Source organism: Haliotis rufescens, unplaced genomic scaffold (genome assembly GCF_023055435.1).
Source record: "Haliotis rufescens isolate VD_foot unplaced genomic scaffold, xgHalRufe1.0.p SCAF_2, whole genome shotgun sequence".
NCBI classification, from domain to species: Eukaryota; Metazoa; Mollusca; class Gastropoda; order Lepetellida; family Haliotidae; genus Haliotis; species Haliotis rufescens.
Window position 1 is genome coordinate 38326267 of NW_025963890.1, and position 27221 is coordinate 38353487.

Sequence of the window (27221 nt, forward strand, 5' to 3'; positions counted from 1 at the left end):
CGAAACAGATTCCGGTGGGTGCATAGGGGCAAAACAACATGGAAAAACATTCAAATGGATCAGTGATGCCAACGAGTTTTTTTCTCAAAAAGGATGAGCATACAGGTAGCATCCGCCACACACACAATATGGATCAACATAAATTTAGTGTTTGTTTGTTGCCTTGCGCCGCACAGCAGTACTCCTGAGATGCGACAGCAACCTGTAAAGAAACCAGACGACCAAAATCCAGTGACACAATTGCGTATTAACAGATTTAGTTGAGTCAATAGTTCAAATGGAACAGGTGATTCCTGGGGGAGACTCACATGTTGTAGCAGGAATATCCCGTTCAGTCTACAGTTATTGATCATATTGCCATATTTCAGCTTCGTAAATGTCCATAAACCCTGCACAAATTGTGTCAGAAATATTTACAACAACATTGTTTATGATGTGTTTTGACAGTCGGTCAATTTCAAATCAATACTTGAATATTGTTTTCCACACTAGCAGCACCATTCAAGGTATTTCAAGACGGCCTGAAACGAACGATTTGGGACACACAAAGCAGCGGCTGACATGGTAAGCATCTATCTTCGACATCTATGATACACAATCTGGCAGGCAACACTTTGTAACTGCCGGATGTCCATTTATTGGCACTTACAAAAAGCACCAGGTTCCTTTAAGGTATTCTCCCTCACACAAAAAAATAGCGTTACAATACTCAGTCAGTTATCAGCGGTATTAGATGTGCATGGATGTTATACATGTATACGTAGTATTCATGCATACATAGATGTATATGTTCAATATGTACATCTCTATAGAATATGGTTTTCACTACTCAGATATAACTCGTAAACCCCGACATAATTGAAATTTCGACTGAATAATTTTGATTTAATATTGTTATACACTTGTTTCAAGTATATATATTTCAACTGATGGCCTTCCGCCCAACATGCAGTATTATAACTGTGCATAAGCACACAGTATCAATTTACAAAATAGCAAACAAATTTGGCAGATTTTGCTTGTTACGCAGGTTTTCTTCTTCTTTTAACAAACAGTGTAAAAGAAACATGCACACTTTGTATCCTTGGCATGCGAGGCTGATACATTATCCGGCCTTCTTACGCAGAAGTAGACACCATGAAGCATTTATCCTGGTTGAGTAAGGTATATGTTGCCTGTATTCCTACCGATGAGTTACCTGTCTTTTAATGCATTGCAGTGCATGGTTATTTTTACCCGGTGGACACACGCGTATATAAAGATAACAACTGTTTACCTTGCAACGATACTTGTGTCGTCACAAATGGCATGTTAAGGGTCATTAGATAGGTTTAATGTCATAGTAAAAGAAAGTTGTCATGCAGTCCGACATCAACGACAGTCCCATTTGTGCAATGAATGATTTCAAACACATATCGATAGAAACATAATCTCGTTCTCCTTCCTGGTCTGTGCAGCAGTGTGCCACAATGGCGGTGTTCGACAGTGCTGTGGTTTTCATTGCCAGTCTGAGCCTTGTTACAGGTAAGCATTTTTTTTGTACAGGACAATCAGCACCAGCAACTTCAGTATCATTGATCTATTGGTATTTCTGAAATGTATCAGGACACGTTAAAACAAGTGTTCTGACAGGAAACGAGTCGTGTTTGTATCCACTCGTAGCTAGTGGGGCACTCGTAGCGTCTCACCACCCGACATTACTTCCTGTTGAACCTACTCCCTAGTCTTGTTACTGTGTGGATGTCAGCCATGATAGAATAATAACAGTGCAGACATATGACACATAACACATTTACAATGTCACTTCACAGACTAGGTCATAGAAGTTTAGTTTTCTATATGTCCCCATAGCATTGTGGTAATATAACTTTTCACAAACTCACTCATGGGTAGACTAATCGGGTGTGGTTCAGTAAATATTTTCATCAGCTGGAAAAAACCCTGGTTTTCCAACGTTTCTTTATTTAAGTGAATGTGGCATAATGGCAATGAATTACATTCAAGTAACATGACGTCGTTATATTGATATATACTGCATTTGAGAAGCGTGTTTGAAAGTTTGAGTTATTTAAATTATTTGTAAACAGTTATATTTATATATAAGAAGATTTGATTTAATGCTTCGTCACCATTAGTATGAGAGAGAGAGATTCTTTATTTCCTCCAGGAGTTAATCCGAAGATTATACATAATTAATCAACCGTATTCACACAAACTCATATTACCTGTACATATATACAATACAAGACAGTAGCACCAGTGGTATGCCATTCACACAGTACAAAAGGTTAGATCAGATAATCAAGGTAAGGCTTTAGTGTAAGTACATAAGCAGAAAATATCAGTATAACAGATGCCCATGTAACTATATCAATGCATTGTGAGAAGTGAGTATCAGCACCAAAGAAAAATAACAACATATCTTCTTCATCTTGTAATTCCAACTGGACATAGGTTTCAACATCAAGCAGATCAATAAAAGTTGAAAACAGTTCATTTCTTTCCTGCAGAAGAGCTTCACAGTGCATGCTTGTTACACAATAAACAGTCCCTGGAAGTTTTGTTTCGTGATGAAACTCTTACACAAAATTTTAAACTTGACCTCTGATCTGGGTACAGATATGCTAGTTGCCATAATATATGGCGAGTAAGCTTTGTGTGTATAAGCATGAGGCGTTAAAGACCTGTATTGACAGAAACTTGTCTGCGCCTCATATTTTCTTCATATTCATGAATGGTTTTTTAACCAGTTGCTTCCTGTGTCTCTTTGTAGGAAATACACCACAGCTAACATATGTACAAAGGTTGTTTCGTAGGTTATACTTGTTAAGAACTGATAATAAATCTCCACATACAGATTTAGGATTAGTTGGATTTACAATGTATGCACAAAAAAGATGTTTAACAAAATTGTTACAGGTTAAGTTACATGTGCGGCCAAGCAGCTGAAGTTTACACTTATCGATATAGCCGATCATTGTCCAAAGCCCAAGATAAGCAATAGTGGATTCTGATGGAGATCTTTTATCAAGTCCTTGTACATTTTGCGCGACTTCGATTCATCGGGGACACTTCTGTCTGCGTATCAATGAAAATAAAATATTCAAAAGCCTACAATAGTCGTAACTATATTTATAAGCACCACATGTAACACTGCATCAAAACCCAACGCATAGTAGCATTGGCTTGTGTCTGTTTATTCTGTACCGTGTGTTCACGGTCAAGCTGGGTTATACAATTTCTGACGGCTTTTGTGTATAATGTGAACACTCACATTATCGATAGAACGTTATATCTGTATACACGAATTCTGTCGGAAGCTACTTCACATTGCATTATCATTTCTCAAGCAATTGTATCACGTATTTTAATATTACCCGACCATACTCAAGAGGGAGGTCGCTACAACATTCATGAGGGTTGAGTCGCTTGAGTGGTCCGGGCAGATGAATACTGAACTGTACGTCAGTGAATTCCTTACACAGAGTAATGCTCTTTCTTGTGTGGGGTATCAGGGCAGAGAGTTGTCATGGTTCAGTAGAGACGTGCCCTATTACAAGAGACTTGTGCTAGGCTCTACGGGGAGTGGTTCATAAATTGTTAACGGTGTATATTTCATCATTGCAAAGACAATTAACAGAACTTTTTCATGATTTATAGATTCAACATGACCGTATGCTACATTTGAGAACGAGGCTTTATACGACTGATGTGGTGGTAGAAATGCATATTAGTGATTAGAATAGTACGACATTGCATATCTGTCCTTCAACGTGCGTTTACCTGATGACTTTTATCATAAGGGATTAAAGCATAAACTCTACATGAAAAACGTTAAGGGGAGAGGCTCAAACTATACAATACCCGTTCAAGTTAAGTAAACGATTTTACTTTACCTTCGTTTTTCATATCGTATTCCACCAGTCAAAAAGTCAAGCGTTATTACAGTTCCAGTAAATATTAATCACTGTGTGTAGCTTTTTTACCATACTCAACAACAAAAGAGGAGAAAATGAGTGAAATCATTGATATATGTCAAAATTGTTGCCATAGCGATACCTGAATCATGAATATAATATCATTTGGTTGTCCAAACATGTTGCTATTGTTACAGTCGCACAAAATTAAAGTGCAAATTCGACAAAACGCATCCAAGTTAACCACAGTAAACATTAATACAAAGCCTATAAAAGTACAGGGTTTCGTTTATAACTATTTGTTCATTTTGTCCGGGATATTTCACAATAGCCAACACAAGGCGCAACAACGTAAAGCAGAGAGAAAAGGCGCCATGGGTTGTTTGGAACGGTTGATTCTAGTTCGTTCTTAGCCAGGGTATTTCATATATCTCAAAGAATCATCCATCAGCACTATAGTCTTGACCACTACATCCAGGCTCGTCACCTACTACAAAGGCCCACCACTTCTACAACATCCAACATACCAGGTTTGCATAGGATATCGGCCCAGATGGCGAGGAAACGCCGACGTGAGGTACATGTAGCTCATCGAGCCAGACAGCCTTTCCGAGACATCATTAAAAATTAGTCGGTGCAAATCGTCAGCTACAACGCCAGTGGTGTCATGTCCGCACAGTATGGCCTCACCTGCGATGGTTTCACGTATTTTTGTTTCTACGTGCAGATGTAAGATGTTGGGTGTATTGACTTGGACATGGATGCTTTATACCAAACTGCAGCTGCATACAAAAAGTCGGCAGATTTAGCCGGTAGTGCGATGGCGTTGAAAGATTAATATCTCTCCAGGGGTCAGTTAGATTAAATTCCTCTATATGATCCAGAAGCTTCTCTCTTACTTTCAGGTTATTAGCGTATTTGTAATTGTACATGTCTAATCTTCTATTTTGAACAATATTTCAATCTCCACAAATAGTATTGTAATCCGGATCAAGTCCATTTATAATCTTGATACACGCTTATACATTTCTAGGGAGTCATTGTTTGGAACATATAAAGAGATATGCATGACAGTCTTTTCCTCGATGTATAGTTGAAACGCCAAACAGTTCCCTGCTTCTTGGTTATGTATTTCATCAACCATCTTGAACTCAAATCGGTTTTCGAAAAGTATGCAAACCCCTCTGGCATTGCTCTTGTGAGTGCTAAGTATATAATGTTGATATCCCCAATCTTTTCTAAATTCATTTTCCAATTCTGGATTGAAAGGAGTATCATGTGGGCAATGTATGTTGTTGTTTTTTTACTTTTCAAATATTGAAAGACATTTCGTAGACTATGCACGTTGTGTAATCCTTGACAGTTCGTTCAAAGTATCTTAATTTCACCTGCCATTGTTATATGGTAATGGTTATATGATGTAGATATAACTTCAATGATCTTGAAAAGTAATGTGATGATGGGTACCTTTTTTTAAGAATAAACAAGAACTTTTAAAGAAAACTAAAAGTAAGGCGACTCCTGTCACATATATCACAAACATAATTTGGCATGTGAAGCAATGGTTTTCTAACCACCTTGTGTATCACTACATGTTAAATTACTGTTATCTCAATACAGGATTGGAGCATAACAGATATTCCTAAATATGTACACCTATAAGATCCAATAATCTAGCTAAAGCTTTCTAACATTATTATCCGTCGACAGTTTTCAATTCCGAGAAAAACAACAACATCGACAACATTTGAAACACTGTTTTGCACATACAATATTTCAAAGCCATGCTCACTAATAAGAAGTAGAATCCTGTTCCCTCTCTCTCAAGTAATCCCTCAGTACGTTAGCGGCCCGCTGTTTTACCCGTTGCGTGTACATTTTGCCTTTTCTCAGAGATTTCCTCATCTCTGCTACTAGCAAAGCGGCTGCCAGCCAATTGTGTGTTGCTGTGGTAAGCCTGATGCTGCAGTGTAATGGCTTAGAATGCTGACGTTAGGATCAAAGGGAGACTACTCTTCACACCTAAGAAGCCAAACCGTGTTGACATTTTATGCAATAATCTTCATCGATAAAGTCATGAACGTGGTTTTTGTTAAATAAATATCTTTCCACATGATAATTAATTGTGTCGAATAACGAATTTGCGTACTAGAATTTTCATGTAAAATACTTGAGGTGGGTTTTGGAAAATCCGAGATGCTGTATTGGTTATCAATGTAAACACAGTGCCCTTGAAGTAGTAATGTGATGATAACATTTAAAGCAAACCATATATGCACTTGTAATATCCAGTAATCTAGCAAATACGCTTACTCACGTTACTGTTCGTAGGTACTTCCCAATTAGTGCGCATCGCATGAAAACACTGTTTTGAACATTTTCCAACCATGTGTGAAGCCACTAATAGGAAGCACTTTACTGTTTAAACAAAGAAACATACCGCACAGTAATATCCTAGACCCATTGAATATATGTTGATACACATAAATACAGTAAACTACGTTTATAACGAACTGACACATATAACGAACTGTTCAGATGGCCCCGGCCATCTCCTGTGCTTATAACGATCTACGATTATAACGAACTAATATTAGTGGTACCTTTGAGGTCGTTATAATCGTAGTCTACTGAAGGTGTTTGCTGTTTATTCAGATCTTGTCCTCGCCTATCGACTACCCGATGTGAACCCGGAAAACATATACGGGGTGCGTCGGCGTCAACCACTCTGCCACGGTTAGCACTGGCACTATTAATGTCACCCTTCCCGGTCTAACTCGCACCATAATTGATTCCATCAACAGTTTTTGACTCCTTGTCTGTATATTTACAAATACATGAAATGGCAACGTTATTTATTGAAGGTAACAACGCGCTGTGCAAGTGCGTTGCAGACACACGTGACGTTGCTAATGAATAATTTGCGTACTCGTATATGCAAGGGGTCGGCGTATGGTTCTCGGTAGGAAGTGACAACTTGGAGTCGATGGCTTGTGGTATATACAATTTTACTTTATACAGGTAGATATATACATACAAAACACACCGTGCCAAGTCAGCACATTGTGGTAGTAGCATGTCTTAGTGCCCCAGAGCACCCAGCCTAACCCTAGCTAGGCGAAGGGTTAGACCTTTCTTCGCCCTCTTTCTCCAGCTCTCTTTTTCATCTCTGGACCAAGGCTTATATAGCCAAGGTCACCTGACATTTAGTAAGTCATAAATATAAAGAACAGTAATTCATCAGCGAAATACTTGCACATCTCGTTCAGGATGACAGACAGTCAATGTACAATACAATGGGGATTAACAATTGGGATTAGCATCTTATAAATAACGGCAATGAAGTGTTTCAAGGCATATGGATGTCATGAATCCATGGTAATTAGCCTTTATAACTAAATGTTCATTCAGACAATGGTTGTCGTAAATCAGTCGCTATGACAAAGGTGTCAAGGTTTATTTTGAATTGTGTCAAGTATGTTGTATATAATTGGTATCTGTAGAACATGTTCTTACGATCTTGATTGTTATAAAATGGTGGATAATACAAGTGAAACTACTTGGTTCGTGCTCTAGAAACACATATCATATTTAGAATTTATAATGTAAAAATAAAACCATACCATATGGTTCTGATCAACAACCATCCATCGCTCCATATTCTTAGAAGCAAATCTGATACGATTACTTGTAATATTTTTCAACAAGTTTGTAGCTGTGATATGATTGTCATAAACCCAAAACATGATCCCAAACAGAAATGTCTGATGGGACATTAAGATACCATCTAGCACAATTAAACATTGATGACAATTCTATTTTCATGATAAAAACGTCACAGTGATACCATTCACCTTGCATTATAAATGCGATCAGAATGAGGCCTGAATGTGCAGCATGTTCTAAAAACTTGTTTGTTGAGATAATATCCGACTTTAGCTGCAGGTATTACGATAGCAGCATTTGCCCATTTGATTTAAGAAACAAGTAAACATTTACAAATCATTATCGAGGTTATGTATCCTGAAGTGAATAACGATTACACAAATCAATGTCAAGAAACCATGTTATCATAGTTTTCGAGGAACACTTGTAATGGATATGGCACACTATTTAGCTTGTATTTTGTTTCACACATTCGTGATTTCTAGTAAGTAAAAGATTAATTACGCAGTAAGTAACTGCGGTTGTTGTTTATTGTGAAAGTAATTGAATATATATGTACCTAAATTTATGCATTGTATCCTCAACTGGTTACTTGCGGAACACATGTTAATTACCTGAAAAAACCCAACTATGCTTGATCAAGTGACAAATGTATTAACATGCTTTTGATTTAACGCTTACTTGTTTGAAGTGTTTGAAGTAATGTGTTGCATATAGTGACAGAAATACTTTTTTAAAGATACGATAAGATTCAACCCAGTCACTTGTGTTGTTGTAGATCATTGCAAAATTCTTTTAGTTGTATTCACTTGACTCGTAACCGTTCAAACCATTATACAATAAATTTCACCTGACAGAGTAGCTCGAGCACAGCGGGTATATACCAAATGAATGCATATATCCGACATATCAGTCGAGATCTTTCGGCAAAAGTACGTATAGAAGAAAATAATATTTTATTGATGTGTAATCAGACGTAATTGTGTAACAATAACCATACATGGTTTTCATGCTGACGATAACATAATGTCTTAAACAAAATGTGTTTCGGGCTCGACTATTTGGCGCCAGGTGTTCGGTACATGTTTGTCGAACACATTATTTTACATACGCATAGGTCACTTTTGACATGTGTCCCATTAGGTGCAACTTTCAAAGAATTCCTTCGGGTATAATAAAACATTCACAGGTCTTTGTGCCGCTCATCTAAGCACTTTATATACAAAATAAGTATCGCCTTGTTCACTCCTTGTATAGCAGTTGTTGATGCGATTCGTGTCCACGCGAGGAACTGACTTTGCAATCGCTGTCAATATTCTTAGCAATGAACAACTGAATGCATAATATGGATGTCCGGAGCCATCCCCTATTGTGACTTGAATAATTGACTTGCCTCTTCATGTGTTTGTGAAGGGTGCTACTGGTGGGGCGGGATACGCTCATCTTTTCGCGTACACTATTTGATAGTAATTCGTAATCACATGTTCACATTCGAATTATAGGGAAAGGGTTTTGTCGCTTATATTTTCTAATTCATACTATATATTTACATGCAATGTTTGAATCATGTTTGCATTTCAGTTTCAATGTCAATTACGTATCTATATACATACTATCTTTCTGCTCCACAAGCTTCATTTATTCTCACAAAATTTCATACCACATGTCGATGTATTGTTCAATTACAATATCTATTACATGCCTGAACATTATTGAGGATAGATTACGTGTTGTCTCACCGCCATTACATTCTGATTATTGCACTACGTGGCATCGAGTATTAAACGTCAACGCAAGAGAATAACCTGCCTCGTTTATCTGCCGAACACATACGATTGTGTATAAAAGGCAAACTACATGAAACCAGAGAAACAAGTGTTCCAATGATCTCATGCAAAGAATTCGCTGTGCACAGTTGCGCCCATTGGGCGTGACAGAAATCTTTGCTAAAATCCCCGTTCGCTCTGATCTGATATTGTTTATATATTTGTCTGTAGGATATCCGTGCTCGTGGTTTCACCATAATGATACAGGTCTAAGACCTGCATCACTTCGAGCTTTCCTCCCAAATCAAGCCATGATATAACATTTATACTGTTCAAAGCGGTGTTAAACCCAACTCACTCACTCATTTTTGTCAAACCCGATCACCCATAAATGAATCCCAATAAAATAGCTGACAAAACATGATAAGAAATTTATAAACATGTAGAGAGGCATAAAATAAGATACCGTTTCGGTATAGATCCTTATACCGTTGTTAAGCAGTCTTGCCGAAACCGAAACGACCCTTTACAGTATTAAAGTTGTTATCCATATATTGTGTCTACTTTGTCATCCGTCAATTTCTAAATAATGCCTACTAAACAATATTATAATATTGGTCCACGTAATTTTGCACAAACAACTTTGTATCGATCGTACTCCAAACAGCGAGACTTCTGACACCAAATGAACATGTTGTCTTCATGTAGCAATAAACAGGTATTCGCAATGAACTAAAAATAATAAGTATAATCTCCTTTTAACCATGGACAGATCATATTACAATAGCCTTAAATGATGCAGACCAGATTATATAAGCATTGAATGTTAATTATTAATGTTGGTTTTAATTTCTATGTTATCTGTTACTATTTGAATCAAATCTATCATTCCGTACTTTAACCCAAGTAATTTTCAAAACAATATTCAAATATTTTTCAATGTCATTCGTCAATTTAATTCAGAGAAAGGGTATATTTGTATATTTGGAAGCAGGATGATAATCTTAAGAATAAAAGTTAATTAACACCGAAACATTAACGCTGTTGGAGAACTGTAAAGGAGTATGGCGGGCTCTCCGATCACAGAAACATTTTTTTTCTCGTTGACAAGAACATGATTGACGTACGAGTTCATAAGTGTTTGCATTTAATGACAGCGCTGAGTAGCATAAAGTGATTAGTAAACTATAAGCAGCACCGTAGGGATCAAGGTTTGAATGATATCCAGTGTGCTTATGTTTGTCAGTGACGAGCTGACGAAATTGAATTGGGTGGTCAGGATCAGTTACTTGGTTGATTGCACGTCAACGTATCCCTTCAGTGAAGGACGTTACTCTTCATAATAAACTTTGCCTGGTACAGACTCGAGTATTTACTGTAAGCTGTGATATAGCTTTTTATGCTGACTGCGGCGTAGAATAAAAAAAACAGAAAAAAAACCGTAATAAAGAATGACTAAATATAGATTTTGTTCATGGTCAATGTGTTTTAGTGATTTTCAAGAAAGAAATAAACATGCACGTAATGAACGGTACATATCTTTCATTTTATAATTTCCCATATACTTCTCAGCTGTGGTACTACTAATTATTCGAAAGAGTAAATGATGATAAAAATGTTATTATTTTGGTAAAAAAAACACCTTTCTGTCCTAAATTCAATATTGTGCCTAGTATTAACGTGTATTATATAGTTAAATGAAACATTTTTAATTTTTTTCTAGAAATGCACGTATAAGGATGTGGTTATATTCGCTTAATTCTCTTATTTAGTACAAATGTCAAATAGAAACCCTCGCAATACATACGCATAACACAGTTTATCATATAATGGGTAGGTTTCTCGGCAGGATAAAGCCAACGGATAAAAACGATATCCGTTGGGGTCATATGCGGATAGAGATGCAAATATCAAAGGTCAAGTAGGACTACTTTCACTGTTTATAAACAAGCATGGCGTCGCCTTCGTCATTCGGCGATCGAGTCAGAATTAACCATCGTGAATCTGGATAAACTACAGGGATAATTGCTATCTTTATAAAACGAACAGTCTAATATACTGAAAATCAGTGTCTAACTGTGACGTAGCTAAGGCATTTTATAAGTTTTGGCAACTTTCGAGATATAAATTTTGAAACAATTTTGTGAGGGCACGAGGCCTAGCCAAGCGGGATCAGTAGCCATATCTGTGCTTGTAGACCTCTGTGGCTTGAAACCTTCTCCACAAATCAAAATGGTTGGATTCGGCCGAAATATGTTTGAACTGTTACCTTGTTTCGTTTTGTCGCTGTGTGTACATCTGACTACACTTCTTAACGTTATGAAAGGACAGACCGACTGTCAACAACGTCTGACCGTGGCCGTGACGTCTCAAAGACTAGAGTTAGAGTAGCTTCCCTTTGACAAAGGGCAGTTACTCTAGCGGACAGACTGATGGATTGCCGCGAAAGGCAATTAAAAACAACTGTTGTTTTGCGTATATGTTGCTTCGCCACTGTATAAGAAACAGATTTCAGTTGGAACTATATTGGCTACTGTTACTGTCCGACTGACTAATCACTTACCCTGTGACGTAATAAATATTAATGCGCGCATTCCAGGAAAACTCGCAATGTTTCGGTAATGTTTGTGAGAGAGGGAAAGCGATTTTAAAGCACAGAATTAAAGAATGACATTATATGATAAGGAGGTTATCACGCTTGTGTGTTTGGGGATGGTAAATATCCTGTATTAGGAATAAACACTATGTATTTAGCTCGCCAAGGCTCGCTAAATACAATGTTTATTCCTAATGCAGGATATTTACCATCCCCAAACACACTCGCGTGATAACCTCTATTGACCACTACGAAAATGACTGACAGAAAATCGTTTAATACTTCTCGAAATGTTTGCAGAGATGACTACTTGTTTCAGACGCGTTGTTTTGAGGGCTCAGTAGTAAATAATACTAATAAAACTGAAAATATGTATCCTTAAAATACATACAAGGGCGAATACTAACGAACACCATCTGTTCGTGATGTTATCACTACCAGCATCACTTGCTGTTATCTTTCCTGTACAGATTTAACATTTTTCTTGTTTATCAGGTATTGGAACAAACGTTGCTGAGAACAAACCCGCATGGATGAGCTCAATCTGGAAGTCGAATCAACCCGCCAGTACTGCTGTCGATGGAGTAATACTTGCACACGATTACAAATACTCAGCTGTCACAAAACCGGGCGAAATGACAGGCTGGTGGAAGGTGGATCTACAAACACAAGTACAGTCAGCACTGGTTACCCTGTACTTTAGTACATACTGTACGTACAGACTCATTTACGCCATCAATATTACTCTCGTATAGTAAACACATTCATCCATGGTTCCTGGAACGCCATAACATGTAACTATCATTATATTACGTTAGAAACGTGCGCATGCCTGCAACAGGATTCGCAGTCTCTTTTTGATCGGTGTATTGAAATTCAAAATGATATTAATCACAATACCTAGGCCACTGCATGGGGGATGATTTCGATTTTTATGTAAAGTAATATACTATCAGCTCACACATTTCTCAACAGCTTCATTTCTTTAGAGCATGTACATTTCTTTAGAGTATGTACATTTCGTTCATATTTTACGGAAAGACATGTTGTGTTTATGATATAATGGGTGGGTTTCTTGGCAGGATAAAGTCAGCGAATGAAAACGATATCCGTTGGGGTCATATACGGATAGATATGCAAATACCAAAAGTCAAGTTGGGACTACGTTCATTGTTTATAAACTTACATGGGGTCGCCCGTGTCATTTGGTGATCGAGTCAGAAATAAGCATCGGAAATGTGGAGAAACAACTGGGAAAATTGCTATCATTATAAAACATAATAGTCTAATATACTGACAACCAGTGCCTAACAGTGACGTAGCTTAGTCACTTTACAAGTTTTGGCAACTTTGGAAACAATATTGAGAGGGCACTAGCCAAGTGGAATCACTTTCCATATCTGTGCTTGGAGACCTCTGCGGCTTGGAACCATTTCCACAAATTAGAACAGTTTGGCCGAAATATGTTCGAATTTATACCTTTTTTCGTTTTGTCGCTGTGTGTACATCTGACTACACGTATTTACTTCTTCGTATCGTTATGACAGGACAGGCTGACTGTCAACAATGTTCGTCTGTGGACGTGACGTTTCATAGATTAGGGTTAGAGTAGCCTCCCTTTGATAAATGACAGACGGATGGATTGCCGCGAAAGGCAACTAAAACAATTTGTTTAGGCAATTGTTGTTTTGCATATATGTAATTACGCCACTGAAAAGGAACAGGTTTCACTTGGAACTATATTAGCTACAGTCACTGTTCAACTGACACATCACTTACCCTCGGACGTAATAAATATCAATGCGCACATTTCAGAAAAACCTGCAATGTATAGGTAATGTTTGTGAGATATGGAAAGGGATTTTCGAGCACAGAATTGAAGAATGACATTATATGATACAGTGGATATCACGCTTGTGTGTTTGGGGATGGTAAATATCCTGTATTAGGAATGAACACTATATTATGTTTAGCTCGCCAAGGCTCGCGAAATACAATGTTTATTCCTAATACAGGATATTTACCATCCCAAAACACACTCGCGTGATAGCTTCTATTTACTTGTTTCAGACAAGCCAAGACGTAATGGAGTGCAGCTCTACACATCTATGACAAATTCATCTGATCCCAAGGAAGGAAATCTATGTCACAGTGTAACAGGACGTTTTAACGGTACAGAAATTCCTGATGTGCTGAATGTCACCTGTCCTGGAACGTGGCACTACCTGACTGGATACACAGAGACTGATAATGATGGATATGGTCCTCTATTAGACTTTGTTGAAGTACAAGTGTGGAGTAAGTATATATCCTGTTGATCGTGAATTAGTAAATCTATTCAAGTAAAAATATCTTTTGATATATTTTATAATCTGAATTTGCGTGGCCTTGTTTCCATGTCTGTTTTTCATTATAGTGTATATTTTTGTTGTCCATATGTATTAAGTACATGTAATTGGGAAGGATACACAAACAACATCACATACATCACTTTGGAGCACTGTTTGTGTTACCAAAGCACCTATGACAGTTCTATCGAATCGCACTAATATGTTTTCTCGGGTTATATGATATGAAGCTGGGACTTCATGACAATATCTATTTATAATATCAATTTGCGATTTTTATACAAAATTGTTATTTTTCTCCGTTACAATAATTATTACCATCCTTGCAACATGTATAGGATCCCAATAAAACGTTCAACTGTAGATTAAGATATCAAACGCTGATTCCACAAAATCAGCATAATAACCATCATCTCAACAATCACCTCAGGTTTAACATTGTCAGTTATTTATTACGTAATGCTACGGATTGCGAAATATGATGAGATTAGGGAAGTGGTCACTGAGCTGATCGACCTTTTCCTGCGATTTTTGAGTTTGATGCAATTTTGTATCATATACCCATGTTAGATATATTTTCAGATATGTTTGTTGTGTTTCTAAAATATTCTATCAAGAGTGGTCAAACAGACATGTATTCATGTAAATACATTGCAGTACAGTCCGTTCAGGGAATAGCAAGAAACTTTGCTCATGTGTTAACTATAACATGATTTGTTGATGTTACCAGCTGCACAAACTTAGCATAAGTCAAAGAGTCAAAGATATTTATTGCATGTAAGGCCTCCGGCCCATATACAAGATAAGTCGGGTTTACAATGTAGTATTTTGGCAATATATTTCTCAAATTATTTAAGAATTGACTTTCACTTTGTGTGAGTTCATTGGAGTATGAACCTTCATAGAGTGAGGGGCAAGCTGTATGAACGTCGGAGCTTGAACATACAATGTTTGGCCCTCACTCTATGAAGGTTCTTACTCAAATGAACTCACACAAAGTGAAAATCAATTCTTATAATTTTATATATCACTTTTTTTTTACATTTACATTTAGTTTGTGTGACTTGATGTTTACACTGACAGCCATACAACAACCAGCTGCATCGCGGAATAAAATAGTTCCTCAAAACGACAGGTGACATGAGCTTATGTATGCTCAACATGCTCAACTGGACAACTTTTGTAGTTTCTGTAAACAAATGTACTCAAATAATATCCTTATTAGATTCATCGGTACGTCAGTCGGAATGAGTCAGGCATCATTGATCAACTTGACGATCATTGAATGGTGATTAAAGATGTGTCAAATAGACACTAAGGTAAATGTATAGATTGCTGTAGACTGTTACTGTTATCCTAGACACGGAGTCAATACAACGATAGTTTGGAAGTGCATTTCTTCGTTTTGTTCACTAGGATGGGTCGTAGCAAGTAAATTCGTGAACAATTATGGAGTCAAACTCTATGACGTTTCTCAATTTATGCTGAAACGCTGAGTTCGACATTAAATTTAAAGGGTCTAAATGTTCAAAAAGAATGCTTCTGTATGTATTCATGCTCGGAAATTCCCAGGGGTTTCCCCGGGAATGTGGAAGTAGTCTGTCAGTGTTAACGTCAAAAACGGGGTCTGGTGCAATACGTATGGACGTCAAATTGTTACGTTCATACACTGATGAACGACAATTTCGCAGTCATGTGACAGACCTCTCGTCCAATGGAAAAGCCGCATATCATGTAAACTACAAATTAAGATAATAATAAATTATGGACAAATCATACAAAAGTGAAATTCTTTTTTTGTCCATGGATTGACACAAAGTGGACAAAACCTTTGATCTTTGGAATCCCAAGTCTACTGCCTTCTTCTATTATTAACCTGTGATAAGAACATCTAAACTTTGTCAACGCTATTCTATAAATAGGAATTGTTACAATTGATAAATATTCTTCAAAGATAAAAGTAACTTTTTAATGCCCGATACATATCAAGCTTAAAGTGCTTGGCACTTTCATGGTTTCTAGTGACAATGTGTAACATACCATGAACCACAACATGAAACGTACACAAAGATATGTATACGAGGAAACGATTTCCAACTTGCTTTTATAAGAAAAAAATTTCTTAATGTACCACCTTTTCTCAAAACAATAACTTTATTTTTGTTGATATTCACATCGAGGTTTCATTTTCTGCAATACATGGGCAGACTATTCAGTCTCGTTTGCAGACCTTTAACTATATAGTATCAAATAATACCATGTCATCTCAAAACAGGACCATAAAAATATGTCAAACACCAAAGTCAATACACCGGTCTTCATCTGCAGCAAGGAATTCTAAGACATCATTTACATAAAGTGAAAACAGAAGCGGAGATAGCTGGCAACCTTGCTATAGAAATACATGATTGGATATAGAAATATATGTTTCTTATAAGTTCATAATATCTTTGTGATATTCCGCATCCCATAAGTTATGTCCCTTGTTTTCTTTAGAATTGTTCGTTTTTTGTCTGCAGTTCCGTGAATATGTTTACAACAGGTCATGAAACTGATTATATGATTCTCTGACACGCCCACTCTCAGCCAACGCCTGAATTTCTTTAACACAATTTACCGGTTTATGTTTTCAATTTTCACAATACCAAGAGTGTTTTGTTTCGTCCCATTTTATCTCGTCTTTGTTGTCAAATTTTCGTCCGTGGAAGTATCCGAGTGGTTTGTCTTGGCAATCACAGAATATGATACCTCGAAGCTTGTAAACTTGTTGTAGATTTGAGCTGAACACAGGACCTACATAGTCAAGGACACTTTGTCCAGCATTGGCGAAGTATGTATATCTTCCTCTGATCTTTATCACCAAAAAGACGACCATTACATATTCGAAGTTCGAAGTAACTTCTTTCCTGGACTATTCACTATCTTATTCTGTTGTGATTGGTTCATTGGCTAAGTGGTAACAATCCTCATTGATAGGTAGGTATGACACATCATTATCAACGTTTTCGGATAACTGACCTGATCTGGCATTGAAATCATCATGTATAAGGAATTACAGTTTTGGTATATACTTTTGAATGTTGTTCTCTTTAAATTTCAGTTACAAATAACGAAATGTTGTTTCTCACAAGGACTAGAAATCCTCCTGAATTCCTTATGACACCTGATTTCTTTGTTCTTGTTTTACTGTACACACTGTATCCTGGAAAGTTATCTGCGTCTTTTTCTTCGAGCCACGTTTCAGTGATAGATACAATTTGCTGTTCGTCCAGGACATCGGGAAAACGTGTCTCGTGAATAGTCTTTTAAATCCTTCACAGTTCCATATAGTTTCTGTAAATGGGCCTTGGTGGGATCCCTATTCAATGATGTCGTTCGACCTCCCTTCACCGCCTGCTGCTGGAAATGTTTTACTTCTACTAAATTCTCACCGTCAAAGTCGAACTTAATTTTTTTATTGTTAATCTGCAGTTTGTCATACCTCAACCCTGCATTCTTCCCATTCGTTCGCGCCTTTTCCATGAATTGTTTAAGATTGCGTCGCGACGATCTCACTTTATCCGTATTGTTCTGAGAGATTCGCATATTTGGGCCTCTTCAGTTTACTTATAGATCTTATGATGTGCATTCGATGTTTCGAGTTGCTGATGGTCACACGCACAGGTCGTGGTCCGCAGGCTTTAGACGATAATCTTCTAATGTCATCAAATGTAATTTCATAATAGTCTTCGGGGCGGTCGGGTAGCCAAGTGATTAAAGCGTTCGCTCGTCACGCCGAAGACCCGGGTTTAATTCCGGACATGTGTTCAATGTGTGAAGCCCATTTCTGGTGTCCCCCGCCGTGATATTGCTGGTATATTGCAAAAAGTACTCACACACTCACACACTCACCCATAATCGTCTTCAACCTCCATAGTTTTCAATATATCATTTGTTTTGTTCCCCATAAGTATGTAGTTTCTATATGATAGAAAATAAAGTTATTTTTATTTTTGTAACCTTTAAAATAATCAAGTCTTTTGACAGTTTAGTGACAGAGTCTGTTAGTTTAATATTTGCTTAGGACACAGATTGTACATCTTTCTCCACAGTTTAAATTTTCCTCGTAACCTGACGATTCTTCGGCGGGCCGGAATTGGATTCAACATCATTAGTCAACACCAACACACACAGGCAGAGTCGAAACATAACTTCGCGTTCCTCGCACGTGCAGACGCGTGGCCGCTTGCTTTGCTGTCTTCGACATGAAGGCAATATAATTTGAGTTGAAACAGCCATTTTTAGCAATATCTGTGCACGTTAACAATCAAAATAGTCCTCTTTCACATTCATGTGAGCATTAATATGCCCGTTCTTTTCCAAAACATTCCGGAGCGTTGTTTACATGCTGCCAGTTCACTGGCCGCCATGGTCAGCACATGGGGAAACGACATTGTGTATGTCAATTACATTTATAACGCTCAAGGATTGAAAATGTTAAAGCGAAAAAGAAAGTGTTTAGCAAGACTAACATGGCATATGTTATGGTCGTTGAAAGATAGTTTATAATGGACAAGTAGAAAATGAGTGACATAGCACGAACATCACGAATCAACATAATTGATATGCAAATGTCGCTGTCTACTAGATTGTCTTGCATGGGCAACAAATTCGACTTCGAACAGTAATTAATGTCTAAAGAACATGATGTATCAAACATGATTTATTAAACGTCACGATTATGTGGATGAATATTGATATTAGTTAACACTTAATGGCAAATTCAAGTTTCTAAAAGTTTCGTCGCAAAATGAAGATTAAACTCGACACCATTTTTTATTAATATGGTGTCAAGCGCTTTCGCATGTGAACCATCGGATATTTTCTATCGAATATATATACTGTTTATATGTACAAAACACGTTGAAAACACAAATTTCATTTATAGAAGAAAGGAAACGTTACTTTTTTGTGTTTACGCTAACAGCTGATGGATACCCCGTTTGGAAGTATCATTGTGTAAAACTTCTATTTGTTTTTCTTTCACCGAAACCTTTGAAATGAATCAGTTTCTTTTTTTTCCGAAGGCCGAGTGCTCATGTAACTGATTATTGCATATATATTATCTAAGTATTTAATTTACCAATCGATTAGCCATAAACGAAAACGACCTATTAAATGACAAAGCTTAGTTTTAGAATATTAAAATGAATGTGAGCATTCCGTACGTAATACGAATCGTGTCGTTATACACGTAAAATGTCTAAATATAATTGATAAAATAGCTTTCACGCCTCATTATATTCACCATTTTATATACTTCACGAGTAGTGGCAATAGTAGTGTCTTTATCCTTATCGTATTCATAGGTATATATATTTGTGTTGCCGACAGGCAATCTCCGTTTTCCCGCAGTTGATAACGTGAAAACAGTTGTGTCGTACACAAACAGTTCATCGTTCACTCGGAAGTAAAAAAAAAAAATATACCGAAATAATATATAGTGCGTGTTATCCATAAGAAATGCTTTGAGATTTATCTTTGGCACACACAATCAATCAAAGAGAAACAGTTTGCCTTCAACCGTGTTGGAAAACTTTCCTCTGCCTCGTATAATAGCGCTCCCTTAGAAAAATAAAGCGATGAAAACCCGGAAGTAATTCTGTATTTGTTACTTTTTTCTTCTTAAAAATCATAACATAATACGCATATGATATCTTATATCTGAGAGTTAAACTCGAACTATTACAGAAGGCATCCAGCTCGTAATATACGAATTCTAACACACAAAACAATTGAACCTTTGAATATACATTCAAACAAAAGATTTTTGCCGATTTCGTGGATATTACGGGTATCGCAATATGAATCCTTAATCATGTTATTAGGATCTGTCAACTGACCATTTTTCGCAAACATCTGTGTGGGAAAGGGATTTGCGGGATGATGTTGATTGTGAACTCCGGGCGACTCTTTCGTCGATTTTTGATGCCGGTGAGTTGTGTTTGTAATGACATGACAAATCCAATGCATTTTGTGAAAAAATACGACAGTGTACATACGATAGCCAGTTATACTTGCGGCCCAATTGTCTTACGGGTTAGATAAAAACATAGGATACGGATATTTGTCACACTACAGAACTACCTTAAAATTTATGCCTTTTGTGTAAAGTGGAATGTTCCACTATGACTTTGACAAAACACAACGTGATGATATATTTATATAAAACAGTCAAGATCAGTCAGCGTACAAACAAATCATCTTCGCAGCTTACAAATCAGAAACAGATCATATGTATGTTCCTTTATGCAATGTATATTGTAGATATGTCCTTCAAATAGGGTCGTGTATACCGCCTAGAAAGTAGTATACGCTTGTTTGTGTACCTTCATGTAAATACTTGGGATTAAAGTTTACTAAATCTCCTCTTGGTCCAAACATGTAAAAGGTGATTCCTTGCAAGCTAAGAAAAAGAATAATATTGTACAGAATTAAATGTTTATCAATACTTTAACTATTACAATTTCATTATTTTTTTAAAATTTGATTCAAATCCAAATTTACTTTATGGGGAAGGAATATGGCGCGTAAATCGTGAATGTTATCAAGGAATTAAAACTGTATATTTGTAGGCCCCGCAAGTCCTTCCTGAGTGTAAAATCTTCAAATGCAAATCACGTTATTATAGGTGAAGGGCGGTCGGGTAGCCTAGTGGTTAAAGCGTTCGCTCGTCACGCCGAAGACCCGGGTTCGATTCCCGACATGGGTACAATGTGTGAAGCCCATTTCTGGTGTCCCCCGCCGTGATATTGCTGGAATATTGCTAAAAGCGGCGTAAAACCATACTCACTCACTCACTAATATAGGTGAAGGTGGAAACTATTCACTATTTATTTATGCCTGTTCACGAGTTGTAAAATATTGGTGTACAAGTTTATATAAGCGTGACTCAAGGGTTGTTAGAAAATCTTATATTTATTGACTTAATGCAGCGCACAACGGTAACACAAATGGGTCTTTTGTTATTATTATGTTCAGGATTTGGTTTAGTCCTGAACCATGACTGTGGAATTTATATTTTTTAGGTATTTTGTTTCAATGAAAGCCCAGGCAAGTCTAGATAAAACTAACCAAGTCTTGTTTGCTTGATTTCCTTATAAACAGCAGAAGAGAAAAGGTTCTTCCGAAGAATTTTTTAAATTTAAAATACATGTTTCACTAAGTGTTAGTCTAGATTTGGTTATCTACAGGAACAACATTGAGTTCCAAATGTCTCAAGCGTTATGTCTGTATTTGTTCAACGACTGAAACTATCATGCAATCAGGATTGGCATGAAGCGTTACCTGAAAGCACAAACTCATTGGATTACTCTTGATATAAATAAAAGTTCAATACCGAATACTACATCGTAGCCCTAACATGTTATAAATATAAAAACGCAATGGCACAGTTTAGATCAGAAAGAGAGAACATAGAATTTGTGTCATTTATAAAGAGAACTATACACAAGACGAATATCATTTTAAAGTGTAAAACATATTATGATCTTAGAGCCTAATTTACAGCACCAACATGTTATACCTGTGCTACTTGACACAAATTTAGTGTATTTATGTCAACTGAAGAATAACCGTAAGAAAACTATATACACATATAAAGCAATGTGTATTAGAAACAAACTAGCCCCCTTATGTATTACCATTCCACCAATACTGAAAGTCAATTGACTATGACACAATGACAAATTCCGTTTCACCGATCATAACGTTAGAAAAAAAGTGGAAACGTCAATAAACATTTGTGACATGGGTGGCATTTGGGTTAACATCATGATGTTAAAACCACAACATATAACATAGCATTGTTATCATATAATATTTGATTGAACCAATAACATATCGAACAGTCAGATGATACCCCTTCACTTATTCTAGCGTGCTCCGTTGGCATTTATGGAGTCAACTGTAACAAGAACTGTAACTCTCGCCACTGCAGTGGTTCACCGGACTCATGTGATTCCATGACCGGGGCGTGTCCAAGTGGACAGTGCCAGACAGGATGGGCAGGAACAGACTGTGCAGGTGAGAGTATTATAATTAATAAATGGAATGACCAAATAGTGTCTTGTTTTGACTCAGAGTGGGCCTGAACGTTGAAAACGTTTTCCAACGTTACATAAGTAGAAACGTCAATAAACATCTGTGACATGCGTGGCATTTCTGGTTACATTTTGTAAAAACGTATCAGTAGAATTTATTTTACAATACCAAATTTGAAAATACTCCTACTGACTTCACAAAAATCAACATCATGATGTTAAAACCACAACATATAACATAGCATTGTTATCATTTAATATGTGATTGAACCAATAACATATCGAACAGTCAGATGTTACCCCTTCACTTATTATAGCGTGCGCCGTTGGCATTTATGGAGTCAACTGTAACAAGAACTGTAACTCTCGCCACTGCAGTGGTTCACCGGACTCGTGTGATTCCATGACCGGGGCGTGTTCAAGTGGACAGTGCCAGACAGGATGGGCAGGAACAGACTGTGCAGGTGAGAGTATTATAATTAATAAATTGGATGTAGATGACCAAATAGTGTCTTGGTTTGACTCAGGATGGGACTAAACGTTGAAAACGTTAGAAAATAAATGGAAGCGTCAATAAACATTTGTGACATGTGTGGCATTCGTGGTTACATTTCGTAAAAGATACTAAAAGATTTTGTACTAGTAAAATTCATTTTACAATACCAAATTTTGAAAAAGTCCTACTGATTTCACAAAAATCATGATGATGATGTTAAAACCACAACATATAACATAGCATTGTTATCATTTAATATTTGATTGAACCAATAACATATCGAACAGTCAGATGTTACCCCTTCACTTATTCTTGCGTGCTCCGTTGGCATTTATGGAGTCAACTGTAACAAGAGTTGTAACTCTCGCCACTGCAGTGCTTCACCGGACTCGTGTGATTCCATCACCGATCTTGTTTGCGTACGGTTTTCAAAAGGCTTCTCCCGACACTCGGTTGTGTTTACATTGTCAGTCACTGTTCGAAACTGAAACATCGCCGCCTTTCGGGCTATTTACAGTCAGGGTGGGGCTTTTACTGATAGCACAAACTCATTGGATTACTCTTGGTATAGATTAAAGTTCAATACCGAATACTACATCGTAGCCCTAACATGTATAAATTTAAAAACGCAATGGCACAGTTTAGATCAGAAAGAGAGAAGATAGAATATGTATTATTTGTAAAGAGAACTATACACAAGACGAATATCATTTTATTTTGAAGTGTAAAACATATGATGATCTAAGAGCCTAATTTACAACACCAACATATTATACCTATGCTAGATTACAAAATTTCGAAATACTTCTACTGATTTAACAAAAATCATCATCATGATGATAAAACCACAGCATATATTAAAGCATTGTTATCATTTAATATTTGATTGAACCAATAATATAACGAACAGTTAGATGATACCCCTTCACTTATTCTAGCGTGCTCCGTTGGCATTTATGGAGTCAACTGTAACAAGAACTGTAACTCTCGCCACTGCAGTGGTTCACCGGACTCGTGTGATTCCATGACCGGGGCGTGTCCAAGTGGACAGTGCCAGACAGGATGGGCAGGAACAGACTGTGCAGGTGAGAGTATTATAATTAATAAATGGAATGACCAAATAGTATCTCTTGTTTTGACTCAGTGGGCCTAAACGTTGAAAACGTTTTCTAACGTTACATAAGTAGAAACGTCAATAAACATCTGTGACATGTGTGGCATTTCTGGTTACATTTTGTAAAAACGTACCAGTAGAATTTATTTTACAATACCAAATTTGAAAATACTCCTACTGACTTCGGGGCGGTCGGGTAGCCTAGTGGTTAAAGCGTTCGCTCGTCACGCCTATGACCCGGGTTCGAATCCCGACATGGGTACAATGTGTGAAGCCCATTTCTGGTGTCCCCCGCCGTGATATTGCTGGAATATTGCTAAAAGCGGCGTAAAAACTCACTCACTCACTCACTCCTACTGACTTCACAAAAATCATGATGATGATGTTAAAACCACAACATATAACATAGCATTGTTATCATTTAATATTTGATTGAACCAATAACATATCGAACAGTCAGATGTTACCCCTTCACTTATTCTTGCGTGCTCCGTTGGCATTTATGGAGTCAACTGTAACAAGAGCTGTAACTCTCGCCACTGCAGTGCTTCACCGGACTCGTGTGATTCCATCACCGATCTTGTTTGCGTACGGTTTTCAAAAGGCTTCTCCCGACACTCGGTTGTGTTTACATTGTCAGTCACTGTTCGAAACTGAAACATCGCCGCCTTTCGGGCTATTTACAGTCAGGGTGGGGCTTTTACTGATAGCACAAACTCATTGGATTACTCTTGGTATAGATTAAAGTTCAATACCGAATACTACATCGTAGCCCTAACATGTATAAATTTAAAAACGCAATGGCACAGTTTAGATCAGAAAGAGAGAAGATAGAATATGTATTATTTGTAAAGAGAACTATACACAAGACGAATATCATTTTATTTTGAAGTGTAAAACATATGATGATCTAAGAGCCTAATTTACAACACCAACATATTATACCTATGCTAGATTACAAAATTTCGAAATACTTCTACTGATTTAACAAAAATCATCATCATGATGATAAAACCACAGCATATATTAAAGCATTGTTATCATTTAATATTTGATTGAACCAATAATATAACGAACAGTTAGATGATACCCCTTCACTTATTCTAGCGTGCTCCGTTGGCATTTATGGAGTCAACTGTAACAAGAACTGTAACTCTCGCCACTGCAGTGGTTCACCGGACTCGTGTGATTCCATGACCGGGGCGTGTCCAAGTGGACAGTGCCAGACAGGATGGGCAGGAACAGACTGTGCAGGTGAGAGTATTATAATTAATAAATGGAATGACCAAATAGTATCTCTTGTTTTGACTCAGTGGGCCTAAACGTTGAAAACGTTTTCTAACGTTACATAAGTAGAAACGTCAATAAACATCTGTGACATGTGTGGCATTTCTGGTTACATTTTGTAAAAACGTACCAGTAGAATTTATTTTACAATACCAAATTTGAAAATACTCCTACTGACTTCGGGGCGGTCGGGTAGCCTAGTGGTTAAAGCGTTCGCTCGTCACGCCTATGACCCGGGTTCGAATCCCGACATGGGTACAATGTGTGAAGCCCATTTCTGGTGTCCCCCGCCGTGATATTGCTGGAATATTGCTAAAAGCGGCGTAAAAACTCACTCACTCACTCACTCCTACTGACTTCACAAAAATCATGATGATGATGTTAAAACCACAACATATAACATAGCATTGTTATCATTTAATATTTGATTGAACCAATAACATATCGAACAGTCAGATGTTACCCCTTCACTTATTCTTGCGTGCTCCGTTGGCATTTATGGAGTCAACTGTAACAAGAGCTGTAACTCTCGCCACTGCAGTGCTTCACCGGACTCGTGTGATTCCATCACCGATCTTGTTTGCGTACGGTTTTCAAAAGGCTTCTCCCGACACTCGGTTGTGTTTACATTGTCAGTCACTGTTTGAAACTGAAACATCGCCGCCTTTCGGGCTATTTACAGTCAGGGTGGGGCTTTTACTGATAACACAAACTCATTGGATTACTCTTGGTATAAATTAAAGTTCAATACCGAATACTACATCGTAGCCCTAACATGTATAAATTTAAAAACGCAATGGCACAGTTTAGATCAGAAAGAGAGAAGATAGCATATGTATTATTTGTAAAGAGAACTATACACAAGACGAATATCATTTTATTTTGAAGTGTAAAACATATGATGATCTAAGAGCCTAATTTACAACACCAACATATTATACCTATGCTAGATTACAACATTTCGAAATACTTCTACTGATTTAACAAAAATCATCATCATGATGATAAAACCACAGCATATAACATAGAATTGTTATCATTTAATATTTGATTGAACCAAAAAACATATCGAACAGTCAGATGTTACCCCTTCACTTATTTTTGCGTGCTCCGTTGGCATTTATGGAGTCAACTGTAACAAGAGCTGTAACTCTCGCCACTGCAGTGCTTCACCGGACTCGTGTGATTCCATCACCGATCTTGTTTGAATACGGTTTTCAAAAGGCTTCTCCCGACACTCGGTTGTGTTTACATTGTCAGTCACTGTTCGAAACTGAAACATCGCCGCCTTTCGGGCTATTTACAGTCAGGGTGGGGCTTTTACTGATAACACAAACTCATTGGATTACTCTTGGTATAAATTAAAGTTCAATACCGAATACTACATCGTAGCTCTAACATGTATAAATTTAAAAACGCAATGGCACAGTTTAGATCAGAAAGAGAGAAGATAGCATATGTATTATTTGTAAAGAGAACTATATACACGAGACGAATATCATTTTATTTTGAAGTGTAAAACATTTGATGATCTAAGAGCCTAATTTACAAAACCAACATATTATACCTATGCTAGATTACAAAATTTCGAAATACTTCAACTGATTTAACAAAAATCATCATAATGATGATAAAACTACAGCATATAACATAGCATTGTTATCATTTAATATGTGATTGAACCAATAACATATCGAACAGTCAGATGTTACCCCTTCACTTATTATAGCGTGCGCCGTTGGCATTTATGGAGTCAACTGTAACAAGAACTGTAACTCTCGCCACTGCAGTGGTTCACCGGACTCGTGTGATTCCATGACCGGGGCGTGTTCAAGTGGACAGTGCCAGACAGGATGGGCAGGAACAGACTGTGCAGGTGAGAGTATTATAATTAATAAATTGGATGTAGATGACCAAATAGTGTCTTGGTTTGACTCAGGATGGGACTAA

General features: G+C 37.2%; 1 protein-coding gene across 1 annotated transcript; it reads left to right on the forward strand.

Annotated features, from left to right (window-relative positions):
• Positions 1-1448: 1448 nt before the first annotated feature.
• Positions 1449-27221, forward strand: LOC124127457 (multiple epidermal growth factor-like domains protein 11). Its single transcript, XM_048399299.1, has 8 exons — positions 1449-1524; positions 12441-12656; positions 14016-14243; positions 22211-22357; positions 22692-22838; positions 23809-23955; positions 25092-25238; positions 27001-27221. Exons 1-8 carry the CDS (start codon positions 1470-1472, stop codon positions 27219-27221), a joined length of 1308 nt encoding a protein of 435 aa, XP_048255256.1. The 5' UTR covers positions 1449-1469.